Genomic DNA, 27500 nt, shown 5'->3' on the forward strand with positions numbered 1-27500 from the left:
GGATACAACTGTACAACTGAGTTACCATGGGGGTGTGGATACAACTGTACAACTCAGTTAGCATGGGGGTGTGGATACAACTGTTCTACTCAGTTAGCATGGCGGTGTGGCTACAACTGTACAACTGAGTTACCATGGGGGTGTGGATACAGCTGTACAACTGAGTTACCATGGGGGTGTGGATACAACTGTACAACTCAGTTAGCATGGGGGTGTGGATACAACTGTACAACTCAGTTAGCATGGGGGTGTGGATACAACTGTACAACTCAGTTAGCATGGGGGTGTGGATACAACTGTACAACTCAGTTAGCATGGGGGTGTGGATACAAAGGAGGAAAAGCTGTCTGATTTCACGGTCGGTCGTCTCTCTTCCCTGACCAGCTGGTCTGAATGTTCAGCTGTATGGTCGGGTCAACACGACCGTCTCGTTACCTCAGACTGGGTGTGAGTTAGTTAACTAGACAGAGTGAGTTAACCCCTCGACAAACGACAGCATGTCCCTTCTCTTCCCCTCCACCCTGCTCGTTCCCCCTCTCTCTTGGTCTATACACAGTCAGTCACGGGCCGGGCCGGACATCCTCTAGCTCTCTAAAATACGAGCTGTTTGCTTTGCCCCTGCGAGCGCCCATAATTACGTGTTGTTTTTAACCCAAATCACTTCCAGCGATCAGTTACGCACCCTGCACCTCCTCTTCCCCATGCATCCCTCCCTCCTTCACTGGGCAGAAATATGTATTTTTCCTTTCCGCACGCTACGGCTGTCAGGGGGGATTTGAGAGACTAAAAGAGCCTGGAGAAACACTGGAGCTCTGAGTAACACAGCCTGACTGCCTGCCTCACAGGCTGCCTCGATAGTTGGCCTGCCTGCCTCACAGGCTGCCTGGATAGCTGGCCTGCCTGCCTCACAGGCTGCCTGGATAGCTGGCCTGTCTGCCTCACATGCTGCCTGGATAGCTGGCCTGCCTGCCTCACATGCTGCCTGGATAGCTGGCCTGCCTGCCTCACATGCTGCCTGGATAGCTGGCCTGCCTGCCTCACAGGCTGCATGGATAGCTGGCCTGCCTGCCTCACAGGCTGCATGGATAGTTGGCCTGCCTGCCTCACAGGCTGCCTCGATAGCTGGCCTGCCTGCCTCGATAGCTGGCCTGCCTGCCTCACAGGCTGCCTCGATAGTTGGCCTGCCTGCCTCACAGGCTGCCTGGATAGCTGGCCTGCCTGCCTCACAGGCTGCCTGGATAGCTGGCCTGCCTACCTCACAGGCTGCCTGGATAGCTGGCCTGCCTACCTCACAGGCTGCCTGGATAGCTGGCCTGCCAACCTCACAGGCTGCCTGGATAGCTGGCCTGCCTACCTCACAGGCTGCCTGGATAGCTGGCCTGCCTACCTCACAGGCTGCCTGGATAGCTGGCCTGCCTGTCTGAAAGAGACAGAAACACAGCTGGACCTCAGGTCAGGCCTGGACTCTGGTTCTGGTGGTAGGGTTGAGGAGGAAAGGTTCAAATGACCACATTACGATAAAGAAGACCAGTTGATCAACAACTCCCTCACGCACTTCCTCATACAGTGATGTGAGACATAAATCAGCTCATCTCACACCTCATTCCAGGCGCGTGTGTTGTGACATTTTAAGAGGGAGCGTTGTGTTCGCAGACAAAGGGCCCTAGTGTTCCCAGCCTGGCCATACAGGACCCAGTGAAGCCGGAATGAGGGTGTAGGGGTGAGGGTGTAGGTGTGAGGGTGTAGGTGTGAGGGTGTAGGTGTGAGGGTGTAGGTGTGAGGGTGTAGGGGTGAGGGTGTAGGGGTGAGGCATTGGGAACACATACTACAGGGGGCGGAGCCGTAGTGCACAGGAAGAGAATCAGGCCTTTTCCTCTGCGCCCATGACCCTCTGCTCCCTCCAAGCCCATGCATACGTCTGTCTCCTCCAGCCTCACCTCTCTCCGGCCCTCGCTCTCACTGCACAATGCTTTGATCTCTCCCCAGGCTGTTACTCTTCAGGTTACAGCTACCCACTGCTCAAGGGCTAAATAATCAGCTCCTCCTCCCTCCCTCTTTCTCTGTCTCACTCGCCTTGCTGTCACTCACTGATAGCCTCTCAAAGCACTCATTGATTCGCCCGTCTGCGTGTTGAGGGGGTCAGAAACTCTCCAATCACATGTTGTTGTGCACCTATAGTGAAACCCAGACTCTTCTCTTTCCACACGGTGACACGAACGACGCCCTCGTTCAGCCTGCGGAGCTCGGCCCGTTGAGGATTGGGCCACTCTCTCCCAACGACCCGGGACAAGAGACATTTTATATAGTTCATATAAAATAGCTTGTTATCATATTTATACAAATAACAGTGATTGTATTAAAACGATTTAAAAGACCCCATTCACACCATGTTTCACACCTAGTTTAAAATAAGCCCTGGAGCTGGCTTTGGTTATTGTGTTAACCTGGATCACTCTGGAGTACACTGGCCAAATTAAAACACTCTCACAGACGCCAATTCCCCCAGCTCACTCTGTATATTTAAAAGGTATCCGTTACAAAGAGCTGAGGAAAAAGCCTTGTATGCACTCGCTCGCTCTGTTCCTTTCCGTAGCTCTCTCTTTGCTTTCTGTTCCTCCCTCCCTCTAAAATCTGAAATAACTGTGGCATTCTATCTACTCTCAAGAGCAAGCCTCTCAACAGCAGCCAACACAAACATACTTGCACAGGAAAAAACCTTCAACACAAGCTTTATCGCACGCAAGGAGATGTTCAATAATAAATAAGACAAATTACTCTCAATAAACTCTCCATTTCCACAACTATTCATCATTTTAACAGCATATAAAGTAGAGGAACTAAAAATGTGTTCAACACTACATATTAGTAGGCCTGTTAGAGCCTGCACCCTGTCTACATATTAGGCCTGTTAAAGCCTGCTCCCTGTCTATATATTAGGCCTTTTAGAGCCTGCTCCCCGTCTATATATTAGGCCTGTTAAAGCCTGCTCCCTGTCTACATATTAGGCCTGTTAGAGCCTGCTCCCTGTCTACATATTAGGCCTGTTAAAGCCTGCTCCCTGTCTACATATTAGGCCTGTTAGAGCCTGCTCCCTGTCTACATATTAGGCCTGTTAAAGCCTGCTCCCTGTCTACATATTAGGCCTGTTAGAGCCTGCTCCCTGTCTACATATTAGGCCTGTTAGAGCCTGCTCCCTGTCTACATATTAGTAGGCCTGTTAGAGCCTGCTCCCTGTCTACATATTAGGCCTGTTAGAGCCTGCTCCCTGTCTACATATTAGGCCTGTTAGAGCCTGCTCCCTGTCTACATATTAGGCCTGTTAGAGCCTGCACCCTGTCTACATATTAGGCCTGTTAAAGCCTGCACCCTGTCTACATATTAGGCCTGTTAAAGCCTGCTCCCTGTCTACATATTAGGCCTGTTAAAGCCTGCACCCTGTCTACATATTAGGCCTGTTAGAGCCTGCTCCCTGTCTACATATTAGTAGGCCTGTTAGAGCCTGCTCCCTGTTTACATATTAGGCCTGTTAGAGCCTGCTCCCTGTCTACATATTAGGCCTGTTAGAGCCTGCACCCTGTCTACATATTAGGCCTGTTAAAGCCTGCTCCCTGTCTACATATTAGTAGGCCTGTTAGAGCCTGCTCCCTGTCTACATATTAGGCCTGTTAGAGCCTGCTCCCTGTCTACATATTAGGCCTGTTAGAGCCTGCTCCCTGTCTACATATTAGGCCTGTTAGAGCCTGCTCCCTGTCTACATATTAGGCCTGTTAGAGCCTGCTCCCTGTCTACATATTAGGCCTGTTAGAGCCTGCACCCTGTCTACATATTAGGCCTGTTAATTCCTGCTGCCCCGTCTACATATTAGGCCTGTTAGAGCCTGCTCCCTGTCTACATATTAGGCCTGTTAAATCCTGCTCCCTGTCTACATATTAGGCCTGTTAAATCCTGCTCCCTGTCTATATATTAGGCCTGTTAAATCCTGCTCCCTCGCTACATATTGGGGATAGAAGTCCAGTCCACCCCCCCAAAGGAGCCTCCAGGGGATGGGGATAGAAGTCCAGTCCACCCCCTGCCCTACTATGAGCTCACCTGCCGGGAAAGCCTCCAGCCTGGCCAATGTCTCCGTTCTGGTAGTCTGTGAAGAACTCCGGGCTGATGGTACCATCTGCTGGGATGATCCCATCTGGGGGGAGAGAGACATACACCTCAACGTAAGAGACAAGTTCACTACTGTACTTCTCATCTCGCTCTCTCTCAGTTCATCCATACCACATCCCCCTCTCTTTCTCCCCCTCCCCCTCCCTCTCCTTCCCTCCTCCTCTCTCCCTCCCTGTATACTTAAGGTGTAGAAAAAGTCAGTCCCTCCAGAATGTCTCCCTCCTCCATGTATGTATGTATACCTGCGGTGTAGAAGAGGTCGGGTCTCTCCAGAATGTCTCCCTCTCTCCCCCCATACCTGCGGTGTAGAAGAGGTCAGGTCTCTCCAGAATGTCTCCCTCTCTCCCCCCATACCTGCGGTGTAGAAGAGGTCAGGTCTCTCCAGAATGTCTCCCTCCCTCCCCCCATACCTGCGGTGTAGAAGAGGTCGGGTCTCTCCAGAATGTCTCCCTCCCTCCCTCCCCCCATACCTGCGGTGTAGAAGAGGTCGGGTCTCTCCAGAATGTCTCCCTCCCTCCATACCTGCGGTGTAGAAGAGGTCGGGTCTCTCCAGAATGTCTCCCTCCCTCCCTCCCCCCATACCTGCGGTGTAGAAGAGGTCGGGTCTCTCCAGAATGTCTCCCTCCCTCCCTCCCCCCATACCTGCGGTGTAGAAGAGGTCGGGTCTCTCCAGAATGTCTCCCTCCCTCCCTCCCCCCATACCTGCGGTGTAGAAGAGGTCGGGTCTCTCCAGAATGTCTCCCTCCCTCCCCCATACCTGCCGAGTCTCTCCCGAATGTCTCCCTCCCTCCCCCCATACCTGCGGTGTAGAAGAGGTCGGGTCTCTCCAGAATGTCTCCCTCCCTCCCTCCCCCCATACCTGCGGTGTAGAAGAGGTCGGGTCTCTCCAGAATGTCTCCCTCCCTCCCTCCCCCCATACCTGCGGTGTAGAAGAGGTCGGGTCTCTCCAGAATGTCTCCGTTGTGCATGAATGCTTCCCCATCGTCTCCAAACATGAAGGGTTCTCCGTCGTCTCCCATGGCTCTGTTCTCCACCATCTCTAACCACTGGGAGTTGTGCCAGCGGAACTTCTCACTCTGGATCTTTCTCTCACACTCCTTATCATACTCCTACAATAGACAGAGAGAGAGACATAGAGAGAAAGACAAAGAGAGATGAAGACAGAGAGAGAGAGAAAGAGAGAGACACAAAGACAGAGAGCGAGAGAGAGCAAGCGAGACAGAGAGCGTGCGAGACAAACACAGAGAGTGCGAGACAAACACAGAGAGTGCGAGACAAACACAGAGAGTGCGAGACAAACACAGAGAGTGCGAGACAAACACAGAGAGTGCGAGACAGCGAGAGAGAGACAGCAAGAGAGAGAGAGCAACAGAGCGAGAAAGACAGACGGAGACAGAGAGAGAGAGACAGAGACAGCGCGAGAGAGACAGAGAGAGCCATTAGGATGGGTTACTTAAGCAATAAGGCACGACGGGGTGTAGTATATGACAAATATACCACGGCTAAGGGCTGTTCTTAGGCAAGACGCAGTGCCTGGACACAGCCCTTAGCTGTGGTATATTGGCCATATACCACAAACCCCCGAGGTGCCTTACTGCTATTATAAACTGGTTACCAACGTAATTAGAGCAGTAAAAATGTCAGCTAATCAGGATTCAGGGGTCGAACCACCCAGTTTATAATGAAGGTCAGGCACACACACACACACACACACACACACACACACACACACACACACACACACACACACACACACACACACACACACACACACACACACACACACACACACACACACACACACACACACACACACACACACACACACACAAATCCATCTTCAATTGATTGAATCCCAGCCTTAGTAACAAACAGATTCTCTCCTTTTACACAGGAGGCCTCCAAACTAAACTAGTAGTGTAATTAGCCGTAGGAGAGTGAACCCTCCAAACTAAACTAGTAGTGTAATTAGCCGTAGGAGAGTGAACCCTCCAAACTAAACTAACAGTGTAATTAGCTGTAGGAGAGTGAAGTCTCCAAACTAAACTAACAGTGTAATTAGCTGTAGGAGAGTGAACCCTCCAAACTAAACTAACAGTGTAATTAGCTGTAGGAGAGTGAACCCTCCAAACTAAACTAACAGTGTAATTAGCTGTAGGAGAGTGAACCCTCCAAACTAAACTAACAGTGTAATTAGCTGTAGGAGAGTGAAGTCTCCAAACTAAACTAGTAGTGTAATTAGCTGTAGGAGAGTGAAGTCTCCAAACTAAACTAGTAGTGTAATTAGCTGTAGCCAAACTAAACTAGTAGTGTAATTAGCTGTAGGAGAGTGAACCCTCCAAACTAAACTAACAGTGTAATTAGCTGTAGGAGAGTGAAGTCTCCAAACTAAACTAGTAGTGTAATTAGCTGTAGGAGAGTGAACTCTCCAAACTAAACTAACAGTGTAATTAGCTGTAGGAGAGTGAACCCTCCAAACTAAACTAGTAGTGTAATTAGCTGTAGGAGAGTGAAGTCTCCAAACTAAACTAGTAGTGTAATTAGCTGTAGGAGAGTGAAGTCTCCAAACTAAACTAGTAGTGTAATTAGCTGTAGGAGAGTGAACCCTCCAAACTAAACTAACAGTGTAATTAGCTGTAGGAGAGTGAAGTCTCCAAACTAAACTAGTAGTGTAATTAGCTGTAGGAGAGTGAACCCTCCAAACTAAACTAACAGTGTAATTAGCTGTAGGAGAGTGAAGTCTCCAAACTAAACTAACAGTGTAATTAGCTGTAGGAGAGTGAAGTCTCCAAACTAAACTAACAGTGTAATTAGCTGTAGGAGAGTGAGGCCTCCAAACTAAACTAGTAGTGTAATTAGCTGTAGGAGAGTGAACCCTCCAAACTAAACTAACAGTGTAATTAGCTGTAGGAGAGTGAAGTCTCCAAACTAAACTAGTAGTGTAATTAGCTGTAGGAGAGTGAACCCTCCAAACTAAACTAACAGTGTAATTAGCTGTAGGAGAGTGAACCCTCCAAACTAAACTAACAGTGTAATTAGCTGTAGGAGAGAGAAAATAAACTAGTAGTATAATTAGCTGTCCAAACTAAACTAGTAGTGTAATTAGCTGTAGGAGAGTGAAGCCTCCAAATTAAACTAACAGTGTAATTAGCTGTAGGAGAGTGAACCCTCCAAACTAAACTAACAGTGTAATTAGCTGTAGGAGAGTGAGGCCCCCAAACTAAACTAGTAGTGTAATTAGCTGTAGGAGAGTGAACCCTCCAAACTAAACTAACAGTGTAATTAGCTGTAGGAGAGTGAAGCCCCCAAACTAAACTAGTAGTATAATTAGCTGTAGGAGAGTGAAGCCTCCAAACTAAACTAGTAGTGTAATTAGCTGTAGGAGAGTGAACCCTCCAAACTAAACTAACAGTGTAATTAGCTGTGTAGCTGAGAGTGAGGCCTCCAAACTAAACTAGTAGTGTAATTAGCTGTAGGAGAGTGAGGCCTCCAAACTAAACTAGTAGTGTAATTAGCTGTAGGAGAGTGAAGCCTCCAAACTAAACTAACAGTATAATTAGCTGTAGGAGAGTGAAGCCTCCAAACTAAACTAGTAGTATAATTAGCTGTAGGAGTGCGGTTGGCAGGACATCAGGGAGGGCTGGGGAAACCTAAACTAAACTAGTATAATTAGCTGTAGGAGCTGTAGTGAAGGACATCAGGGAGGGCTAGTAAACTAGCAGTATAATTAGCTGTAGGAGTGTGGCTGGCAGAACATCAGGGAAAACTAAACTAGTAGTGTAATTAGCTGTAGTGTAATTAGCTGTAGGAGAGTGGCAGGACATCCTGGGGAAACTCCAAACTAAACTAGGGAAACTAAACTAGCAGTATAATTAGCTGTAGTGTAATTAAACTAGTAGTGTAATTAGCTGTAGGAGAGTGAACCCTCAAACTAAACTAGCTAATTAGCTGTACCCTCCAAACTAAACTAGTAGTATAATTAGCTGTAGGAGAGTGAAGCGCCTAAACTAAACTAGTAGTATAATTAGCTGTAGGAGAGTGAAGCGCCTAAACTAAACTAGTAGTGTAATTAGCTGTAGGAGAGTGAAGCGCCTAAACTAAACTAGTAGTGTAATTAGCTGTAGGAGAGTGAACCCTCCAAACTAAACTAGTAGTGTAATTAGCTGTAGGAGAGTGAACCCTCCAAACTAAACTAGTAGTGTAATTAGCTGTAGGAGAGTGAACCCTCCAAACTAAACTAGCAGTATAATTAGCTGTAGGAGAGTGAACCCTCCAAACTAAACTAACAGTGTAATTAGCTGTAGGAGAGTGAAGCCTCCAAACTAAACTAGTAGTGTAATTAGCTGTAGGAGAGTGAAGCCTCCAAACTAAACTAGTAGTGTAATTAGCTGTAGGAGAGTGAAGCCTCCAAACTAAACTAACAGTGTAATTAGCTGTAGGAGAGTGAACCCTCCAAACTAAACTAGTAGTGTAATTAGCTGTAGGAGAGTGAACCCTCCAAACTAAACTAGCAGTATAATTAGCTGTAGGAGAGTGAACCCTCCAAACTAAACTAGCAGTATAATTAGCTGTAGGAGAGTGAACCCTCCAAACTAAACTAGCAGTGTAATTAGCTGTAGGAGAGTGAACCCTCCAAACTAAACTAGCAGTATAATTAGCTGTAGGAGAGTGAACCCTCCAAACTAAACTAGTAGTATAATTAGCTGTAGGAGAGTGAAGCCTCCAAACTAAACTAGTAGTATAATTAGCTGTAGGAGAGTGAAGCCTCCAAACTAAACTAGTAGTATAATTAGCTGTAGGAGAGTGAAGCCTCCAAACTAAACTAGTAGTGTAATTAGCTGTAGGAGAGTGAACCCTCCAAACTAAACTAGTAGTATAATTATCTGTAGGAGAGTGAAGCGCCTAAACTAAACTAGTAGTGGCCTAAACTAAACTAGTAGTGTAATTAGCTGTAGGAGAGTGAAGCCTCCAAACTAAACTAACAGTATGTAATTAAACTAAACTAGTAGTGAATTAGCTGAGAGTGAACCCTCCAAACTAAACTAGCAGTGTAATTAGCTGTAGGAGAGTGAACCCTCCAAACTAAACTAGTAGTGTAATTAGCTGTAGGAGAGTGAACCCTCCAAACTAAACTAGCAGTGTAATTAGCTGTAGGAGAGTGAACCCTCCAAACTAAACTAGCAGTATAATTAGCTGTAGGAGAGTGAACCCTCCAAACTAAACTAACAGTGTAATTAGCTGTAGGAGAGTGAAGCCTCCAAACTAAACTAGTAGTGTAATTAGCTGTAGGAGAGTGAAGCCTCCAAACTAAACTAGTAGTGTAATTAGCTGTAGGAGAGTGAAGCCTCCAAACTAAACTAGCAGTGTAATTAGCTGTAGGAGAGTGAAGCTGTAACAGTATAATTAGCTGTGGAGAGTGAACCCTCCAAACTAAACTAGTAGTGTAATTAGCTGTAGGAGAGTGAAGCCTCCAAACTAAACTAACAGTGTAATTAGCAAACTCCAAACTAAACTAGTGTAATTAGCTGTAGGAGAGTGAAGCCTCCAAACTAAACTAGTAGTGTAATTAGCTGTAGGAGAGTGAAGCCTCCAAACTAAACTAGTAGTGTAATTAGCTGTAGGAGAGTGAAGCCTCCAAACTAAACTAGTAGTGTAATTAGCTGTAGGAGAGTGAAGCCTCCAAACTAAACTAGTAGTGTAATTAGCTGTAGGAGAGTGAAGCCTCCAAACTAAACTAGTAGTGTAATTAGCTGTAGGAGAGTGAAGCCTCCAAACTAAACTAACAGTGTAATTAGCTGTAGGAGAGTGAAGCCTCCAAACTAAACTAACAGTATAATTAGCTGTAGGAGAGTGAACCCTCCAAACTAAACTAGCAGTATAATTAGCTGTAGGAGAGTGAAGGTATAAGTGTAGGAGAGTAAGCCTCCAAACTAAACTAGCTGTAGGAGTGTGGCTGGCAGGACATCAGGGAGGGCTGGGAAAAACTAAACTAACAGTATAATTAGCTGTAGGAGAGTGAAGCCTCCAAACTAAACTAGCAGTATAATTAGCTGTAGGAGAGTGAAGCCTCCAAACTAAACTAGCAGTATAATTAGCTGTAGGAGAGTGGCTGGCAGGACATCAGGGAGGGCTGGGGAAACTAAACTAGCAGTATAATTAGCTGTAGGAGAGTGAAGCCTCCAAACTAAACTAACAGTATAATTAGCTGTAGGAGAGTGAAGCCTCCAAACTAAACTAGCAGTATAATTAGCTGTAGGAGAGTGAACCCTCCAAACTAAACTAGCAGTATAATTAGCTGTAGGAGAGTGAACCCTCCAAACTAAACTAGCAGTATAATTAGCTGTAGGAGAGTGAAGCCTCCAAACTAAACTAACAGTATAATTAGCTGTAGGAGAGTGAACCCTCCAAACTAAACTAGCAGTATAATTAGCTGTAGGAGAGTGGCTGGCAGGACATCAGGGAGGGCTGGGGAAACTAAACTAGCAGTATAATTAGCTGTAGGAGAGTGGCTGGCAGGACATCAGGGAGGGCTGGGGAAACTAAACTAGCAGTATAATTAGCTGTAGGAGTGTGGCTGGCAGGACATCAGGGAGGGCTGGGGAAACTAAACTAACAGTATAATTAGTTGTAGGAGAGTGGCTGGCAGGACATCAGGGAGGGCTGGGGAAACTAAACTAACAGTATAATTAGCTGTAGGAGTGTGGCTGGCAGGACATCAGGGAGGGCTGGGGAAACTAAACTAGCAGTATAATTAGCTGTAGGAGAGTGAAGCCTCCAAACTAAACTAGCAGTATAATTAGCTGTAGGAGTGTGGCTGGCAGGACATCAGGGAGGGCTGGGGAAACTAAACTAGCAGTATAATTAGCTGTAGGAGAGTGAAGCCTCCAAACTAAACTAGCAGTATAATTAGCTGTAGGAGAGTGGCTGGCAGGACATCAGGGAGGGCTGGGGAATGGGCCAAAACACTGACTGCTATATTGTTCCATCCAGGGATTGTCAGATCCCCCACAGACTACTAAAGAATCCCACAATGCACTGTTCTGTGTGCCAGCACCCTTATGATGCTGTTACTAATAAAAATGTGGTGTGGTGCGATGGATGGTGCTGCGACGGGGCTGTGTGTGTGTGTGTGTGTGTGTGTGTGTGTGTGTGTGTGTGTGTGTGTGTGTGTGTGTGTGTGTGTGTGTGTGTGTGTGTGTGTGTGTGTGTGTGTGTGTGTGTGTGTGTGTGTGTGTGTGTGTGTGTGTGTGTGTGTGTGTGTGTGTGTGTGTGTGTAGCTTGGCTGAGGACATCCACAGATTCTGTTTTCCTTTCTCTGCGGGGGCCATGCGGGAGTTAAAGGACTTCTTTGAGCCACTTCATGCGTTCAGGCCCTGCAGATTAATCATCTAGACCCAGAGCAGAGCCTGCTGACAGCCATTCGAGGCCTCAAACGGACCCATTGTCGCATCGCAGGGCCCAAAGTGGCAGTGACACTTTTTGTCAAAGTGCAGACTTATGACATGGCTAAAGTGGATTAATGACTACACTGCTGATTTCCCCAGGACTATTAGTCTGTAGTAAGGGCTTGATATGAGGCCTAATCCATCATAACCAGAAAGCTGAGCTCATGATGTCTAAGAGTAAAGGAGTCAGCGGATATAAAACAATGTTCAGAGCATTTCTCAATGTTCTTTAGAGAAAATCTGAATCTAAGAATATCCCCATGAATTATGTTTCTGTCTGACGGAGAAGAACCATCTATACGCAAGTTTCTCTCTCTCTCTCTCTGAGGAGTGTGTGTGTGATCAAAGAGGAACGATTCAAGAACACACAGTAATGACGTGTGCTGCTAAGGTAGCCTGCGGCTCTGAAGACTGATGATTGTGTGTGAGAGTATGTGTGAGTGAGTGTGTGAGAATGTGTGTGTGTGTGTGTGTGTCTCTCTCCAAGGCAGGGTCTGCTTTCTCTCTCACCTTCCCTGTTCTGCTCTGACATTCTCCAGAGCCTGTCCTGGTCTTTCATGTGGTTCACAGCTTAATAGTTCTCACTGATAATTTCAATGAAACACTTCCTCTCCCCCCACTACCTTCCACAGCCCACAACCCGGCTGGCTGTAGTCTACTGCTAATTACACTGATCTCAGGTCTGTGACAGATCACACTATGACTGGGACTTAAAACACACATGTCAATCAAAATCTGACCCAGGAATTTAGTTTCCCAGTCCAGGCAATCTGAACAGTACTATTTCCTCTGTGCCTACCTACATTAAGTAGGAATGGATCAGGAAAACCAGGATTTTGGCTCAGGTATAGGCTAGGTCAGTTTCATTTAGAAATGAATGGGAAGAAGAATTACAGGAAGAAAACCATTCATGATATAGGGTAACTTGGGGATGAGACATTATGCCTAGAGAGGAAGGAAGGAAGGAAGGAAGGGAGGGAGGGAGGCAGGCAGACAGGCAGGCAGGCAGGCAGGCAGGCAGGCAGGCAGGCAGGCAGGCAGGCAGGCAGGCAGGCAGGACAGACAGAACAGGTACTCACAGCGATGATGTCCAGGGTGTTGTTACAGACTTTACGTATCTCAGCGTTCTTGTCGTGCATCAGGTCAATGAGGTAGGCAGGAGCCTCTGGAGAGAGGGAGTCCAGTAAAGGACAACAGAGGAAGGGAGGGAGGGAGTCCAGTAGAGGACAACAGAGGAAGGGAGGGAGGGAGTCCAGTAGAGGACAACAGAGGAAGGGAGGGAGGGAGGGAGTCCAGTAAAAGGACAACAGAGGAAGGAAGGGAGGGAGTCCAGTAAAAGGACAACAGAGGAAGGGAGGGCGAGAGGGAGTCCAGTAGAGGACAACAGAGGAAGGGAGAGCGAGAGGGAGTCCAGTAGAGGACAACAGAGGAAGGGAGGGAGGGAGTCCAGTAGAGGACAACAGAGGAAGGGAGGGAGTCTAGTAGAGGACAACAGAGGAAGGGAGGGAGGGAGTCCAGTAGAGGACAACAGAAGAAGGGAGGGAGGGAGTCCAGTAGAGGACAACAGAAGAAGGGAGGGAGTCCAGTAGAGGACAACAGAAGAAGGGAGGGAGTCCAGTAGAGGACAACAGAAGAAGGGAGGGAGTCCAGTAGAGGACAACAGAAGAAGGGAGGGAGTCCAGTAGAGGACAACAGAAGAAGGGAGGGAGTCCAGTAGAGGACAACAGTAGAGGACAACAGAGGAAGGGAGGGAGTCCAGTAGAGGACAACAGAGGAAGGGAGGGAGTCCAGTAGAGGACAACAGAGGAAGGGAGGGAGTCTAGTAGAGGACAACAGAGGAAGGGAGGGAGTCCAGTAGAGGACAACAGAAGAAGGGAGGGAGTCCAGTAGAGGACAACAGAGGAAGGGAGGGAGTCTAGTAGAGGACAACAGAGGAAGGGAGGGAGTCCAGTAGAGGACAACAGAGGAAGGGAGGGAGTCCAGTAGAGGACAACAGAGGAAGGGAGGGAGGGAGTCCAGTAGAGGACAACAGAGGAAGGGAGAGAGGGAGTCCAGTAGAGGACAACAGAGGAAGGGAAGGAGAGAGAGAGGGAGTCCAGTAGAGGACAACAGAGGAAGGAAAGGAGAGAGAGAGGGAGTCCAGTAGAGAACAACATAGGAAGGAAAGGAGAGAGAGAGGGAGTCCAGTAGAGGACAACAGAGGAAGGGAAGGAGAGAGAGAGGGAGTCCAGTAGAGGACAACAGAGGAAGGAAAGGAGAGAGAGAGGGAGTCCAGTAGAGGACAACAGAGGAAGGAAAGGAGAGAGAGAGGGAGTCCAGTAGAGGACAACATAGGAAGGAAAGGAGAGAGAGAGGGAGTCCAGTAGAGAACAACATAGGAAGGAAAGGAGAGAGAGAGGGAGTCCAGTAGAGGACAACACATGGAGGGAGGGGACAACAGAGGGAGGGAGAGAGAGATACTCTCTCTACATTTCTAGGCCTTTACCCTATCATTTTGCTGTTCTTTCTCCTCAGACACGTCATTCAACGATGTCTGTTTAATCAAGATCACAGTGACAGAAAGAAGCGAGGAAAGACTGCTTTTTCTCTTTCATTTCTTGAAAGGAGACACGAGACAGTTGCCCTGTGGCCAAATGAACAACTCTTACATTTCCTGTGATGAGAGAGATATTGTAAAGCAGAAAGCCTCTCCCAAGGCAGACCACTTGGTAGAGATCACTCTGTAATATTCTCCACAGAAAGAAAAACTTCTAGCAAATATTACCGTAATTTTACGTACACCGCCTCCGATTCCAACTGTACAGCATTACACTGTGTAGAGCACTGAGGTCATTGATAGGGTGATTTTTACTGCGACATTGAAAGAAGCAGAGACATGGTATAGGGTGGCACTGTTGGTTACCACGGTAACATATAATACAGTACAGAGTGAGGTAATTATGGGTTGAAGTAATTTAGGAGTGGGACATTGAATGATCATTTGGGCTGTAGTTCTGACATGAATTGTATTGTGGGAAGAGAAAGGATACGTGTGTCCTTGATGATGACGTCCCTGGTGGCCTGGTGGACCACCATCTGGTACAACACATAGACAATCTGACACACAAACTCATCATCCTCCTGTTGGGCTATAGGGAAGGTGAGAGAGAGCGAGACAGAGAGAGAGAGGTGAAACAACACAGACAATCTGATCATCCTCCTGTTGGGCTATAGGGAGGGAGAGAGCGAGACAGAGAGAGAGAGGTGAAACAACACAGACAATCTGATCATCCTCCTGTTGGGCTATAGGGAGGGAGAGAGAGAGACAGCGAGAGGTGAAACAACACAGACAATCTGATCATCCTCCTGTTGGGCTATAGGGAGGGAGAGAGAGAGACAGCGAGAGGTGAAACAACACAGACAATCTGATCATCCTCCTGTTGGGCTATAGGGAGGAGAGAGAGAGAGACAGACAGAGAGAGGTGAAACAACACAGACAATCTGATCATCCTCCTGTTGGGCTATAGGGAAGGAGAGAGAGAGAGACAGACAGAGAGAGGTGAAACAACACAGACAATCTGATCATCCTTCTGTTGGGTAGACACACAGGCACAGACATATGGAGGTCAGGACACAGAGCTCCCCTGAAAAATGTAGTATTTCACTGGAATAACCTCCATTCTGCTCTATCTTAACATTAACCCTCTAGAGAGTGGAACCGATCATGGGTCCTAACTACTACCTACCGTTGAGCAGCTCGATGAGAGCAGGGATGATGCCAGACTTGGCCATCGTGGCAGCACAGGAGTCATCCATGGACACCGTCCCTATCATGATCACCACCTCTAGGATCAGGTCATCCTCTGCCGAGCCTGGTGGTGGGTGGGGGCAGAGGTCAGGGTTCAAAGAGATCAAAGCTGAGAAGGGAGAGGTCACTAAGGTCAAAGGTAACAGGCCCCAGTGCATGTGCTCTCTAACATCATCCCATGATGTAGGACCAGTCAGTGACTCAGAGAGTGTTGTTGAAGGTTATCGGTTAGAGAGGTTGGGGGGGGGGGGGTCAACTTTTGTTCAACTTGGTATGGTCCAGAAGCTTTCACTTGTCAAATCAAAGTTTCTAGCTCCAGCAGTGCAGTAATATCTCACAATACAAAAGAAAATACAAAAAAAATCCCAAAATATCAGAACAAGCAATGTCAGAGTCCGGAACATAGCATCATGCTGTGGAGAATGTATTTTTAGCGGCAGGGATGGGAGACTAGTCAGGATCGAGGGAAAGATGAACGGAGCAAATTACAGAGAGATCCTTGATGCAAACTTGTTCCACAGCGCTCAGGACCTCAGACTGGGGCGAAGGATTACCTTCCAATAGGACAACGGCCATAAGCACACAGCCAAGACAACACAGCACTGGCTTCAGGACAAGTCTCTGAATGTCCTTGAGTGGGCCAGCCAGAACCCGAACTTGTACCTGATCAAACATTTCTCGAGAGACCTGAAAAAAGCTGTGCAGCAACGCTCCCCATCCAACCTGACAGAGCTTGAGAGGATCTGCAGAGAAGAATGGGAGAAACTCCCCAAATACAGGTGTGCCAAGCTTGAAGTGTCATACCCAAGAAGACTCGATGCTGTAATCTCTGCCAAAGGTGCTTCAACAAAGTACTGAGTAAAGGGTCTGAATAATAACGTAAATGTGATAAGTTTTTTTTATTTCTAATAAATTTGCAAAAATGTCTAAAAACCTGTTTTTGCTTGTGGGCTCTCAACATGGATGGGGGCGGGTTATCAACATGGATGGGGCCGGGCTCTCAACATGGGGCCGGGCTATCAACATGGATGGGGGCGGGCTATCAACATGGATGGGGGCGGGTTATCAACATGGATGGGGGCGGGCTCTCAACATGGATGGGGCCGGGTTATCAACATGGATGGGGGCGGTCTCTCAACATGGATGGGGGCGGTCTCTCAACATGGATGGGGGCGGTCTCTCAACATAGATGGGGCGGGCTCTCAACATGATGGGGGCGGGCTCTCAACATGGAGGGAGGGCTCTCAACATGGAGGGCGGGCTCTCAACATGGATGGGGCGGGCTCTCAACATGGATGGGGCGGGCTCTCAACATAGATGGGGGCGGGCTATCAACATAGATGGGGGCGGGCTATCAACATAGATGGGGGCGGGCTCTCAACATGGATGGGGGCGGGCTCTCAACATGGATGGGGGCGGGCTCTCAACATGGATGGGGGCGGGCTCTCAACATGATGGGGCGGGCTCTCAACATGGAGGGGCGGGCTCTCAACATTGATGGGGCGGGCTCTCAACATGGATGGGGCGGGCTCTCAACATGGATGGGGGCGGGCTATCAACATGGATGGGGGCGGGCTCTCAACATGGATGGGGGCGGGCTCTCAACATGGATGGGGGCGGGCTCTCAACATGGATGGGGGCGGGCTCTCAACATGGATGGGGCGGGCTCTCAACATGGATGGGGGCGGGCTCTCAACATGGATGGGGGCGGGCTCAACATGGATGGGGGCGGGCTCTCAACATGGAGGGGCGGGATCTCAACATGGAGGGGCGGGCTCTCAACATGGAGGGGCGGGCTCTCAACATGGAGGGCGGGCTCTCAACATGGATGGGGCGGGCTCTCAACATGGATGGGGGCGGGCTATCAACATGGATGGGGGCGGGCTATCAACATGGATGGGGCGGGCTCTCAACATGGATGGGGGCGGGCTCTCAACATGGATGGGGGCGGGCTCTCAACATGGAGGGGCGGGCTCTCAACATGGATGGGGCGGGCTCTCAACATGGATGGGGGCGGGTTCTCAACATGGATGGGGGCGGGCTCTCAACATGGATGGGGGCGGGCTCTCAACATGGATGGGGGCGGGCTCTCAACATGGATGGGGGCGGGCTCTCTCTGCAGTCTCCTAAAGTCCAATATCATCTCCTTCATTTGTTGACGTTGAGGGAAGGGTTATTATCCTGGCACCACTCCACCAGGGCCCTCACCTTCTCCCTGTAGGCTGTCTCGTTGTTGTTAGCAAATCAGGCCTACCACTGTTGAGTTGGAGATGTGCGTGGCCACGTAGAGTACAGGAGGGGACTGATCACGCACTTTTGTGGGGCCACCGTGTTGATGAACAGCGTGGCGGATGTGCTGTTACCTACCTTCATCACCTGGTGTTGGCCCGTCAGGAGGTCTTGGATCCAGTTGCACATGGAGGGGTTTAAACCCAGGGCCCTGAGTTTAGTGATGAGCTTGGAGGGCATTATGGTGTTGAAGGCTGAGCTGTAGTTGATGAACAGGATTCTTACATAGGTATTCCTCTTGTTTTTAGCTCGTCCGGCAGCAAGGCGTCAGTGTCCAAAATGTGGCTGGCTTTCCCCTTATTATTCATGATTGTCTCTGCCTCATACGTCTTGCATTTGAGCCGTTGAATTGTGACTACACTTTGTCCCTGTACTGTCGTTTTGCCTCTTTGATTGTCTTAGAGGGCATAGCTGGTCTGTTTGTACACGTTCGTGTTCCCAGTCACCTTGGCGTGGTTTAATGGGGTGGTTAGCGCTTTTCAGTTTTGAGCGAATGCTGCCATTTATCCACATTTTTTGGTTTGGATAAGTTCTAATCATCACAGTAAGAACAACATCCTCTATGTACCTGATGAACTCAGTCACTGAGTCAGTGTATACGTTAATACTATTCCCAGTCTGCGTGATCAAACAGTCTTGAAGCATAGATTCTGATTGGTCAGACCAATATTAAAACTGTCCTTACTACGGGTATTTTCTTTTAAAGTATCTGCCTATAGCAAAATGGAGGCGTGATCTGATTTGCTGAAGGGAGGACGAGGGAGGGCATTGTAGACATTACAGTAACAGTGTTCAAGAGTGATTGAGCGGCACAGTTGTGTTGATATTTTCCTCAGATTTCCTTTATTCAAGTCTCCAGCTATAACAAACGCAGCCTCAGGATATGTGGTTCCCAGTTTGCACAAAGTCCAGTGTAGTTCCTTGAGAGCTGTCGCGGAGTCGGCTTGGGGGTGGACATATACGGCCGTGACGATGACTGAAGAGAATTCTCTCAGGAGGTAATGTGGCCGGCATTTGATGGTGAGATACTCCAGATTGGGAGAACAAAGGAACTGGAGTTCCTGTACGCTACCACAATCACACCATGAGTACTTAATCATGAAACATATACCTCTGCCTTTCTTTTTCTCTGAGAGTTCTTTCTTCCTGTCCGCGCGATATATGGGAAAACCCCGCTGGCTGAATGGACGAGGACAGCATATCCGGAGAGAGTCATGATTCAGTAAAACAGAGTATGTAACAGTTCCTGATGTCTCTCTGGAAGGAGATCCTCACCCTAAGCCTGTCTACTTTATTGTCCATGGACTGAGCGTTAGCGCGTAATATACTCGGAAGCGGTGGATGGTATGCATGCTTCCTGAGTCTCACTATGAACCAACTCCTTGTTCCTCTTTTCCGGGGATGACGACTTGGAGCAGCCCCTGGCATGAACGGAGTTGCCTCGGAAGTTCAAACAAAGGATCCAATTCAGGGAATTAGAACGTCTGGTTGAAATTCTGGTGAGTGACCGCTGATCTAATTTCTCAAAGTTATTTCCAGGTTGTAGGTAATAATGCAAGAAACATTCCGAGCAAATTATTTAAGAAATAACACAAACAAAAAGTTGTCTAGAAGCTAGAAACAGGGCAACCATGTCTGTTGGCACCATCTTGTCATCTTTCTCAAATTCATCAGGGTGAATGCACCTGTAAATTACAGCATCAGTCCCCCCCAACTTTTATCCCCCTCTCTGCCTCCCTCCCTCCATGGTTTGAGGCGGTCTTTGAGGCCTACCTGGTTTGGGGTGGCCTTTGAGGCCTACCTGGTTTGGGGTGGCCTTTGAGGCCTACCTGGTTTGGGGTGGCCTTTGAGGCCTACCTGGTTTGGGGTGGCCTTTGAGGCCTACCTGGTTTGGGGTGGCCTTTGAGGCCTACCTGGTTTGGGGTGGCCTTTGAGGCCTACCTGGTTTGGGGTGGCCTTTGAGGCCTACCTGGTTTGGGGTGGCCTTTGAGGCCTATCTGGTTTGGGGTGGTCTTTGAGGCCTACCTGGTTTGAGGTGGTCTTTGAGGTAGGGCACCAGGTTGTACTCCTTCAGCACCAGTTCCCAGTCCAGGTCAGGGATGGTGAGGTTAGCCAGAGTCCCCAGACACTCTATCACATACTCCTCCCTCTCCTCCGCTCCCATCTGAGCCGCTAGGTCACCCACATAGTCCTTATGAGGTACGAGAAGGGGGTTGGTTACTATAGAGACACAGGGCAGGGTTCAGCACTACAATATTTGTTCTAATAGTGTAGCTATGGATTCAGTTTCTAGCATAAGAACACACGTAGCTATGGATTCAGTAACTAGCATTAGAACACAGATCATGTGAGCCTGTCTAGCCTTATCCGTCTATATCCATACTAAGCATGTTGAAGCTCATCAGTGTTAAGAGTGTGAGTAAGTTCAGTGCTCACTATGAAGAGGTTCTTGGTGGGTCCGTCATGTTGTGACAAGTTCCTGATCATCTTCATGATAAGAACATCCTTTAACTTCAGACCCCTCTTCATCAGCATCTTCAGACCATTACCTAGGCACAGGAGAGCAGCATTAGTAGTGTGTGTGTGTGTGTGTGTGTGTGTGTGTGTGTGTGTGTGTGTGTGTGTGTGTGTGTGTGTGTGTGTGTGTGTGTGTGTACCTTCACAGATGACCTGTGCGTTCCTCTTGTTGGCAGCCAGGTTGATGCAGAAGGAGATGAGCTCAGGTTCCATGTGGCTCTCACCACACTCAAACAGCATCTTCATCAACTGTCAATCAATCATCAATACCAATTCATCATCAATCATTATAGTTGGCCAGCAGTCAGTCAGTGTGTTATGGGTGTCTGTTGCCAAGCCTTTCTTTCTACTGTTTGTGTATGGATGTTTGCTTGGCGACATCATTGGCTGAGTGGATGAATCACATCATCACCATGTTGATGACACTGGTCTACATAGCTTCCATACAGTCATTTAGTGGGTCGCCATGTTGGGTTAAACACAGAGTACGGGAACAGGCAGCCCTTCCCTGAGGTGAGCAGAAAGGTAGAGGTACAGTACACTCGTTGCTGTTTAATCAGGTCTGTGCCTGTCAAGACCCTGGAGGGGAAACCTGAAAGGGCTTGCAAACAGACAACGAGGAGAGAGAGAAATAGAGAGCAAGAGAGAGAGGGAGGGGGAGGGAGAGAGAGGGAGGGAGGGAGGGGGAGGGAGGGAGAGAGAGGGAGGGAGGGGGAGGGAGAGAGCGAGGGGGAGGGAGGGGGAGGGAGAGAGAGGGAGGGGCCACCAGGAAACGGCCTTGGAGGTCAACTTTGGGCGGGCACAGGTTCAAAAACGAGTCGCCCACAGCCCCTGCCCTTTGCTCCCCGTCTCCCAGCTCTCCTTCTCTGATTTAACATTAAACAGGAAAGGCTTTAAGCAGGGGCACTGCAGGCCCGCTCCCTGTGAGGAGTCAGCAGTGTGCAATCACACACACACACACACACAGGCCCCGAGTCGGGTATCACATACCAGGGGCCCTGGACCCCAAATCAGCCCCGTCTAGACTCTCTGGCACCTGCCTCTGCTTATTTACCACAGCACAGCCAGAGGAGGCCTAGCGCCACACTACACAGTACACCATCACTATCTAACCCCTCACTGCCCTCCACCCCCACTATCTAACCCCTCACTGCCCTCCACCCTCACCATCTAACCCCTCACTTCCCTCCACCCCCACTATCTAACCCCTCACTGCCCTCCACCCCCACTATCTAACCCCTCACTGCCCTCCATCCTCACTATCTAACCCCTCACTGCCCTCCACCCTCACCATCTAACCCCTCACTGCCCTCCACCCTCACTATCTAACCCCTCACTGCTCTCCACCCCCACTATCTAACCCCTCACTGCCCTCCACCCTCACTGCCCTCCACCCCCACTATCTAACCCCTCACTGCCCTCCACCCCCACTATCTAACCCCTCACTGCCCTCCACCCCCACTATCTAACCCCTCACTGCCCTCCACCCCCACTATCTAACCCCTCACTGCCCTCCACCCCCACTATCTAACCCCTCACTGCCCTCCACCCCCACTATCTAACCCCTCACTGCCCTCCACCCCCACTATCTAACCCCTCACTGCCCTCCACCCCCACTATCTAACCCCTCACTGCCCTCCACCCTCACTATCTAACCCCTCACTGCCCTCCACCCTCACTATCTAACCCCTCACTGCTCTCCACCCCCACTATCTAACCACTCACTGCCCTCCCTATCAAACCCCTCACTGCCCTCGACCCCTCATGATCTAATCCCTCACTGCCCTCATGATCTAATCCCTCACGGCCCTCATGATCTAATCCCTCACTGCCCTCATGATCTAATCCCTCACTGCCCTCCACCCCCACTATCTAACCCCTCACTGCCCTCCACCCCTCACTGCCCTCCACCCCCACTATCTAACCCCTCACTGCCCTCCACCCCTCATGATCTAATCCCTCATTGCCCTCCACCCCTCCCTATCTAACCTCTCACTGCCCTCCACCCCCACTATCTAATCCCTCACTGCCCTCCACCCCCACTATCTAACCCCTCACTGCCCTCCACCCCTACTATCTAACCCCTCACTGCCCTCCACCCCTCCCTATCTAACCCCTCACTGCCCTCCACCCCTCATGATCTAACCCCTCACTGCCCTCCACCCCTCATGATCTAATCCCTCACTGCCCTCCACCCCTCCCTATCTAACCTCTCACTGCCCTCCACCCCCACTATCTAACCCCTCACTGCCCTCCACCCCCACTATCTAACCCCTCACTGCCCTCCACCCCTCATGATCTAATCCCTCACTGCCCTCCACCCCTCATGATCTAATCCCTCACTGCCCTCCACCCCTCCCTATCTAACCTCTCACTGCCCTCCACCCCCACTATCTAACCCCTCACTGCCCTCCACCCCCACTGCCCTCCACCCCTCCCTAGCTAACCCCTCACTGCCCTCCACCCCTCATGATCTAACCCCTCACTGCCCTCCACCCCTCATGATCTAATCCCTCACTGCCCTCCACCCCTCCCTATCTAACCTCTCACTGCCCTCCACCCCCACTATCTAACCCCTCACTGCCCTCCACCCCCACTATCTAACCCCTCACTGTCCCCACCCCTCCCTATCTAACCTCTCACTGCCCTCCACCCCTCCCTATCTAACCTCTCACTGCCCTCCACCCCCACTGCCCTCCACCCCTCCCTATCTAACCTCTCACTGCCCTCCACCCCTCACTATCTAACCTCTCACTGCCCTCCACCCCCACTGCCCTCCACCCCTCCCTATCTAACCTCTCACTGCCCTCCACCCCTCCCTATCTAACCTCTCACTGCCCTCCACCCCTCACTATCTAACCTCTCACTGCCCTCCACCCCCACTGCCCTCCACCCCTCCCTATCTAACCTCTCACTGCCCTCCACCCCTCCCTATCTAACCACTCACTGCCCTCCACCCCTCATGATCTAATCCCTCACTGCCCTCTACCCCTCATGATCTAATCCCTCACTGCCCTCTACCCCTCACTCCTGCTCTCTACCTTTCCTCTCTGGGCCTGGGGCAAGGCCTGACCCAGCTCTTCTCCCCTCTACCTCTCCCCCCTGGGCCTGGGGTCAGGCCTTGCCCAAGGCCCAGGGGGGAGAGGTAGAGAGAAGAGCTGGGTCAGGCCTGGTAGAGAGGAGAAGAGCTGGGTCAGGCCTGCCTGGTAGAGAGGAGAAGAGCTGGGTCAGGCCTGCCTGGTAGAGAGGAGAAGAGCTGGGTCAGGCCTGGTAGAGAGGAGAAGAGCTAGGTCAGGCCTGCCTGGTAGAGAGGAGAAGAGCTGGGTCAGGCCTGCCTGGTAGAGAGGAGAAGAGCTGGGTCAGGCCTGGTAGAGAGGAGAAGAGCTAGGTCAGGCCTGCCTGGTAGAGAGGAGAAGAGCTGGGTCAGGCCTGCCTGGTAGAGAGGAGAAGAGCTGGGTCAGGCCTGCCTGGTAGAGAGGAGAAGAGCTGGGTCAGGCCTGCCTGGTAGAGAGGAGAAGAGCTGGGTCAGGCCTGGTAGAGAGAAGGAGAGAAAGGAAAAGGAGTAGGGGAGGGAAGGATATGTTGAGCTGGCCAAAGAGCAAGGGCACAAAATAGGTAGCTTGATGAGGAAACCTGTCCAGAGAGAGAGAGGGGGAAGATGGTGAGTAGAGGGGTTCAAGACCATCCCTAGAGGGGAGGGGGTTAGAGGGCCTGGGGTCAAAGGTCTATTTCCGGTCATGCTGCTACCCAGCATCCTTTCTGACACTCCGACCCCGCAGGGCAGATCTACTGGCGACACGAACCACTACACAAACAACCCTGTTTATGAGCATCTGGCCCGCATTTACACCCAATCTTACAACACAAACAGAATAAACATTTAAGTAATCTATGAAAGATTGACAGGAAATCAGACATAACGTAATCAATATGACATCTCCTCAAATCCATTCTGACATCACTCAAATCTTGAACACTCATCAATTTTCTAGATACAGTTGCTCCAATTAGTAAAAAGAAAAAAAGTGGTATGAATGAATGGAGCTTTCATCACAGTGAGAGTGAAGGCTGGTCAGCTGTCCTCCGGTGTTTGGGTGCAGATGTACTGCGTCCCCCTCTCTCTCCATCCCGCTCTTTCTCTCTCCATTCTTCCCACTCTCACAAGCACTCTCTTTCTCTGTCCATCCTCCCCTCTGTCCATCCATCCCCGGCTCTCCATCTATCCCTCTCCACCCCTCCCTCTCTCTCATGAATAATTCCAGGGTTGTTAGCCTCGATGCTAATGCTGTCTGGTCTGCAAGCCCTGGCCCCTGGGTGTACATTACCCAGTCTTACCTGTGGTATGCAGTCTGTGTAGGCAAACATGGACTTGAATCGGTCATCCACACTGATGTGGTACAGAATGCACATACACAGCTGTCCCTGCTTCTCGTCAGCTGGAACATAAACAGAGAGAGAGAGAGAAGAGAAGAGAAGCAAAGAGACAGAGAGACAGACAGAAAGAGAGAGAGAAGAGAAGCAAAGAGAGAGAGACAGACAGAGAGAGAGACATAAACAGAGAGAGAGAGAGAGAGAAGAGAAGAGAAGCAAAGAGACAGAGAGACATAGACAGAGAGAGAGACATAGACAGAGAGAGAGCCATAAAAAGAGAGTGAGAGAGAAGAAGAGAAGCAAAGAGACATAGACAGAGAGAGAGACAGACAGAGAGTGAGAGAGAAGAGAAGCAAAGAGACAGAGAGACATAGACAGAGACATAGACAGAGACATAGACAGAGAGTGAGAGAGAAGAGAAGCAAAGAGACAGAGAGACATAGACAGAGACATAGACAGAGACATAGACAGAGAGTGAGAGAGAAGAGAAGCAAAGAGACAGAGAGACATAGACAGAGACATAGACAGAGAAAGAGACATAGACAGAGAGAGAGAAGAGAAGCAAAGAGACAGAGAGACATAGACAGAGACATAGACAGAGACATAGACAGAGAAAGAGACATAGACAGAGAGAGAGAAGAGAAGCAAAGAGACAGAGAGACATAGACAGAGACATAGACAGAGAGACAGACAGAGAGACATAGACAGAGACATAAACAGAGAGAGAGACATAAACAGAGAGAGAGACAGACAGAGAGACATAAACAGAGAGAGAGACAGACAGAGAGACATAAACAGAGAGAGAGACATAAACAGAGAGAGAGACAGAGAGACATAAACAGAGAGACAGACAGAGAGACATAAACAGAGAGACAGACAGAGAGACATAAACAGAGAGACAGACAGAGAGACATAAACAGAGAGACAGACAGAGAGACAGACAGAGAGACATAAACAGAGAGACAGACAGAGAGACATAAACAGAGAGACATAAACAGAGAGACATAAACAGAGAGAGAGACATAAACAGAGAGAGAGACAGACAGAGAGACATAAACAGAGAGAGAGACAGACAGAGAGACATAAACAGAGAGAGAGACAGAGAGACATAAACAGAGAGAGAGACATAAACAGAGAGAGAGACAGAGAGACATAAACAGAGAGAGAGACAGACAGAGAGACATAAACAGAGAGAGAGACAGACAGAGAGACATAAACAGAGAGAGAGACAGACAGAGAGACATAAACAGAGAGAGAGACAGACAGAGAGACATAAACAGAGAGAGAGACAGACAGAGAGACATAAACAGAGAGAGAGACATAAACAGAGAGACATAAACAGAGAGAGAGACATAAACAGAGAGAGAGACATAAACAGAGAGAGAGACATAAACAGAGAGAGAGACATAAACAGAGAGAGAGACATAAACAGAGAGAGAGACATAAACAGAGAGAGAGACAGAGAGACATAAACAGAGAGAGAGACATAAACAGAGAGAGAGAGACAGAGACATAAACAGAGAGAGAGAGACAGACAGAGAGACATAAACAGAGAGAGAGACATAAACAGAGAGAGAGACAGAGAGACATAAACAGAGAGAGAGACAGAGAGACATAAACAGAGAGACATAAACAGAGAGAGAGACATAAACAGAGAGAGAGACAGACAGAGAGACATAAACAGAGAGAGAGACATAAACAGAGAGAGAGACATAAACAGAGAGAGAGACAGACAGAGAGACATAAACAGAGAGACATAAACAGAGAGAGAGACATAAACAGAGAGAGAGACATAAACAGAGAGAGAGACATAAACAGAGAGAGAGACATAAACAGAGAGAGAGACAGAGAGACATAAACAGAGAGAGAGACATAAACAGAGAGAGAGAGACAGAGACATAAACAGAGAGAGAGACAGACAGAGAGACATAAACAGAGAGAGAGACATAAACAGAGAGAGAGACAGAGAGACATAAACAGAGAGAGAGACAGAGAGACATAAACAGAGAGACATAAACAGAGAGAGAGACATAAACAGAGAGAGAGACAGACAGAGAGACATAAACAGAGAGAGAGACAGACAGAGAGACATAAACAGAGAGAGAGACATAAACAGAGAGACAGACAGAGAGACATAAACAGAGAGAGAGACAGACAGAGAGACATAAACAGAGAGAGAGACATAAACAGAGAGAGAGACAGAGAGACATAAACAGAGAGAGAGACAGAGAGACATAAACAGAGAGACATAAACAGAGAGAGAGACATAGACAGAGACAGACAGAGAGACATAAACAGAGAGAGAGACATAGACAGAGACAGACAGAGAGACATAAACAGAGAGAGAGACATAAACAGAGAGAGAGAGACAGAGAGACATAAACAGAGAGACAGACAGAGAGACAAACAGAGAGAGAGAGACAGAGAGACATAAACAGAGAGAGAGAGACAGAGAGACATAAACAGAGAGACATAAACAGAGAGAGAGACATAAACAGAGAGAGAGACAGAGAGACATAAACAGAGAGAGAGACAGAGAGACATAAACAGAGAGACATAAACAGAGAGAGAGACATAGACAGAGACAGACAGAGAGACATAAACAGAGAGAGAGACATAGACAGAGACAGACAGAGAGACATAAACAGAGAGAGAGACATAAACAGAGAGAGAGAGACAGAGAGACATAAACAGAGAGACAGACAGAGAGACAAACAGAGAGAGAGAGACAGAGAGACATAAACAGAGAGAGAGAGACAGAGAGACATAAACAGAGAGACATAAACAGAGAGAGAGACATAAACAGAGAGAGAGACAGAGAGACATAGACAGAGACATAAACAGAGAGAGAGACATAAACAGAGAGAGAGACAGACAGAGAGACATAAACAGAGAGAGAGACAGACAGAGAGACATAAACAGAGAGAGAGACA

The 27500-nt window shown here is 48.9% G+C and overlaps 1 protein-coding gene across 5 annotated transcripts in view; it reads right to left on the reverse strand.

The window, feature by feature from the left end:
* Positions 1-27500, reverse strand: part of kifap3a (kinesin-associated protein 3a) — a 55951-nt gene that overhangs the window by 10436 nt on the left and 18015 nt on the right. For 4 of the 5 annotated variants that reach the window (XR_006832016.1, XM_046300139.1, XM_046300140.1 and 1 more), the window contains 9 exons: positions 24532-24632; positions 20337-20445; positions 20116-20228; positions 19705-19870; positions 15329-15454; positions 14633-14731; positions 12683-12768; positions 5078-5267; positions 4090-4183 (listed from right to left, as the gene is read on the reverse strand). Coding sequence is in view for 4 of the 5 variants with exons in the window: in XM_046300139.1 (XP_046156095.1) it covers positions 4090-4183; positions 5078-5267; positions 12683-12768; positions 14633-14731; positions 15329-15454; positions 19705-19870; positions 20116-20228; positions 20337-20445; positions 24532-24632 (1084 nt within the window). In the remaining variant the exon portion in view is untranslated. Of the gene's footprint in view, positions 1-4089; positions 4184-5077; positions 5268-12682; positions 12769-13950; positions 14427-14632; positions 14732-15328; positions 15455-19704; positions 19871-20115; positions 20229-20336; positions 20446-24531; positions 24633-27500 lie in introns of those variants that run through there. The other variant, XM_046300141.1, reaches the window with a different exon arrangement.

Source organism: Oncorhynchus gorbuscha, linkage group LG15 (assembly GCF_021184085.1).
Source record: "Oncorhynchus gorbuscha isolate QuinsamMale2020 ecotype Even-year linkage group LG15, OgorEven_v1.0, whole genome shotgun sequence".
In the NCBI taxonomy this organism is placed as follows: Eukaryota; Metazoa; Chordata; class Actinopteri; order Salmoniformes; family Salmonidae; genus Oncorhynchus; species Oncorhynchus gorbuscha.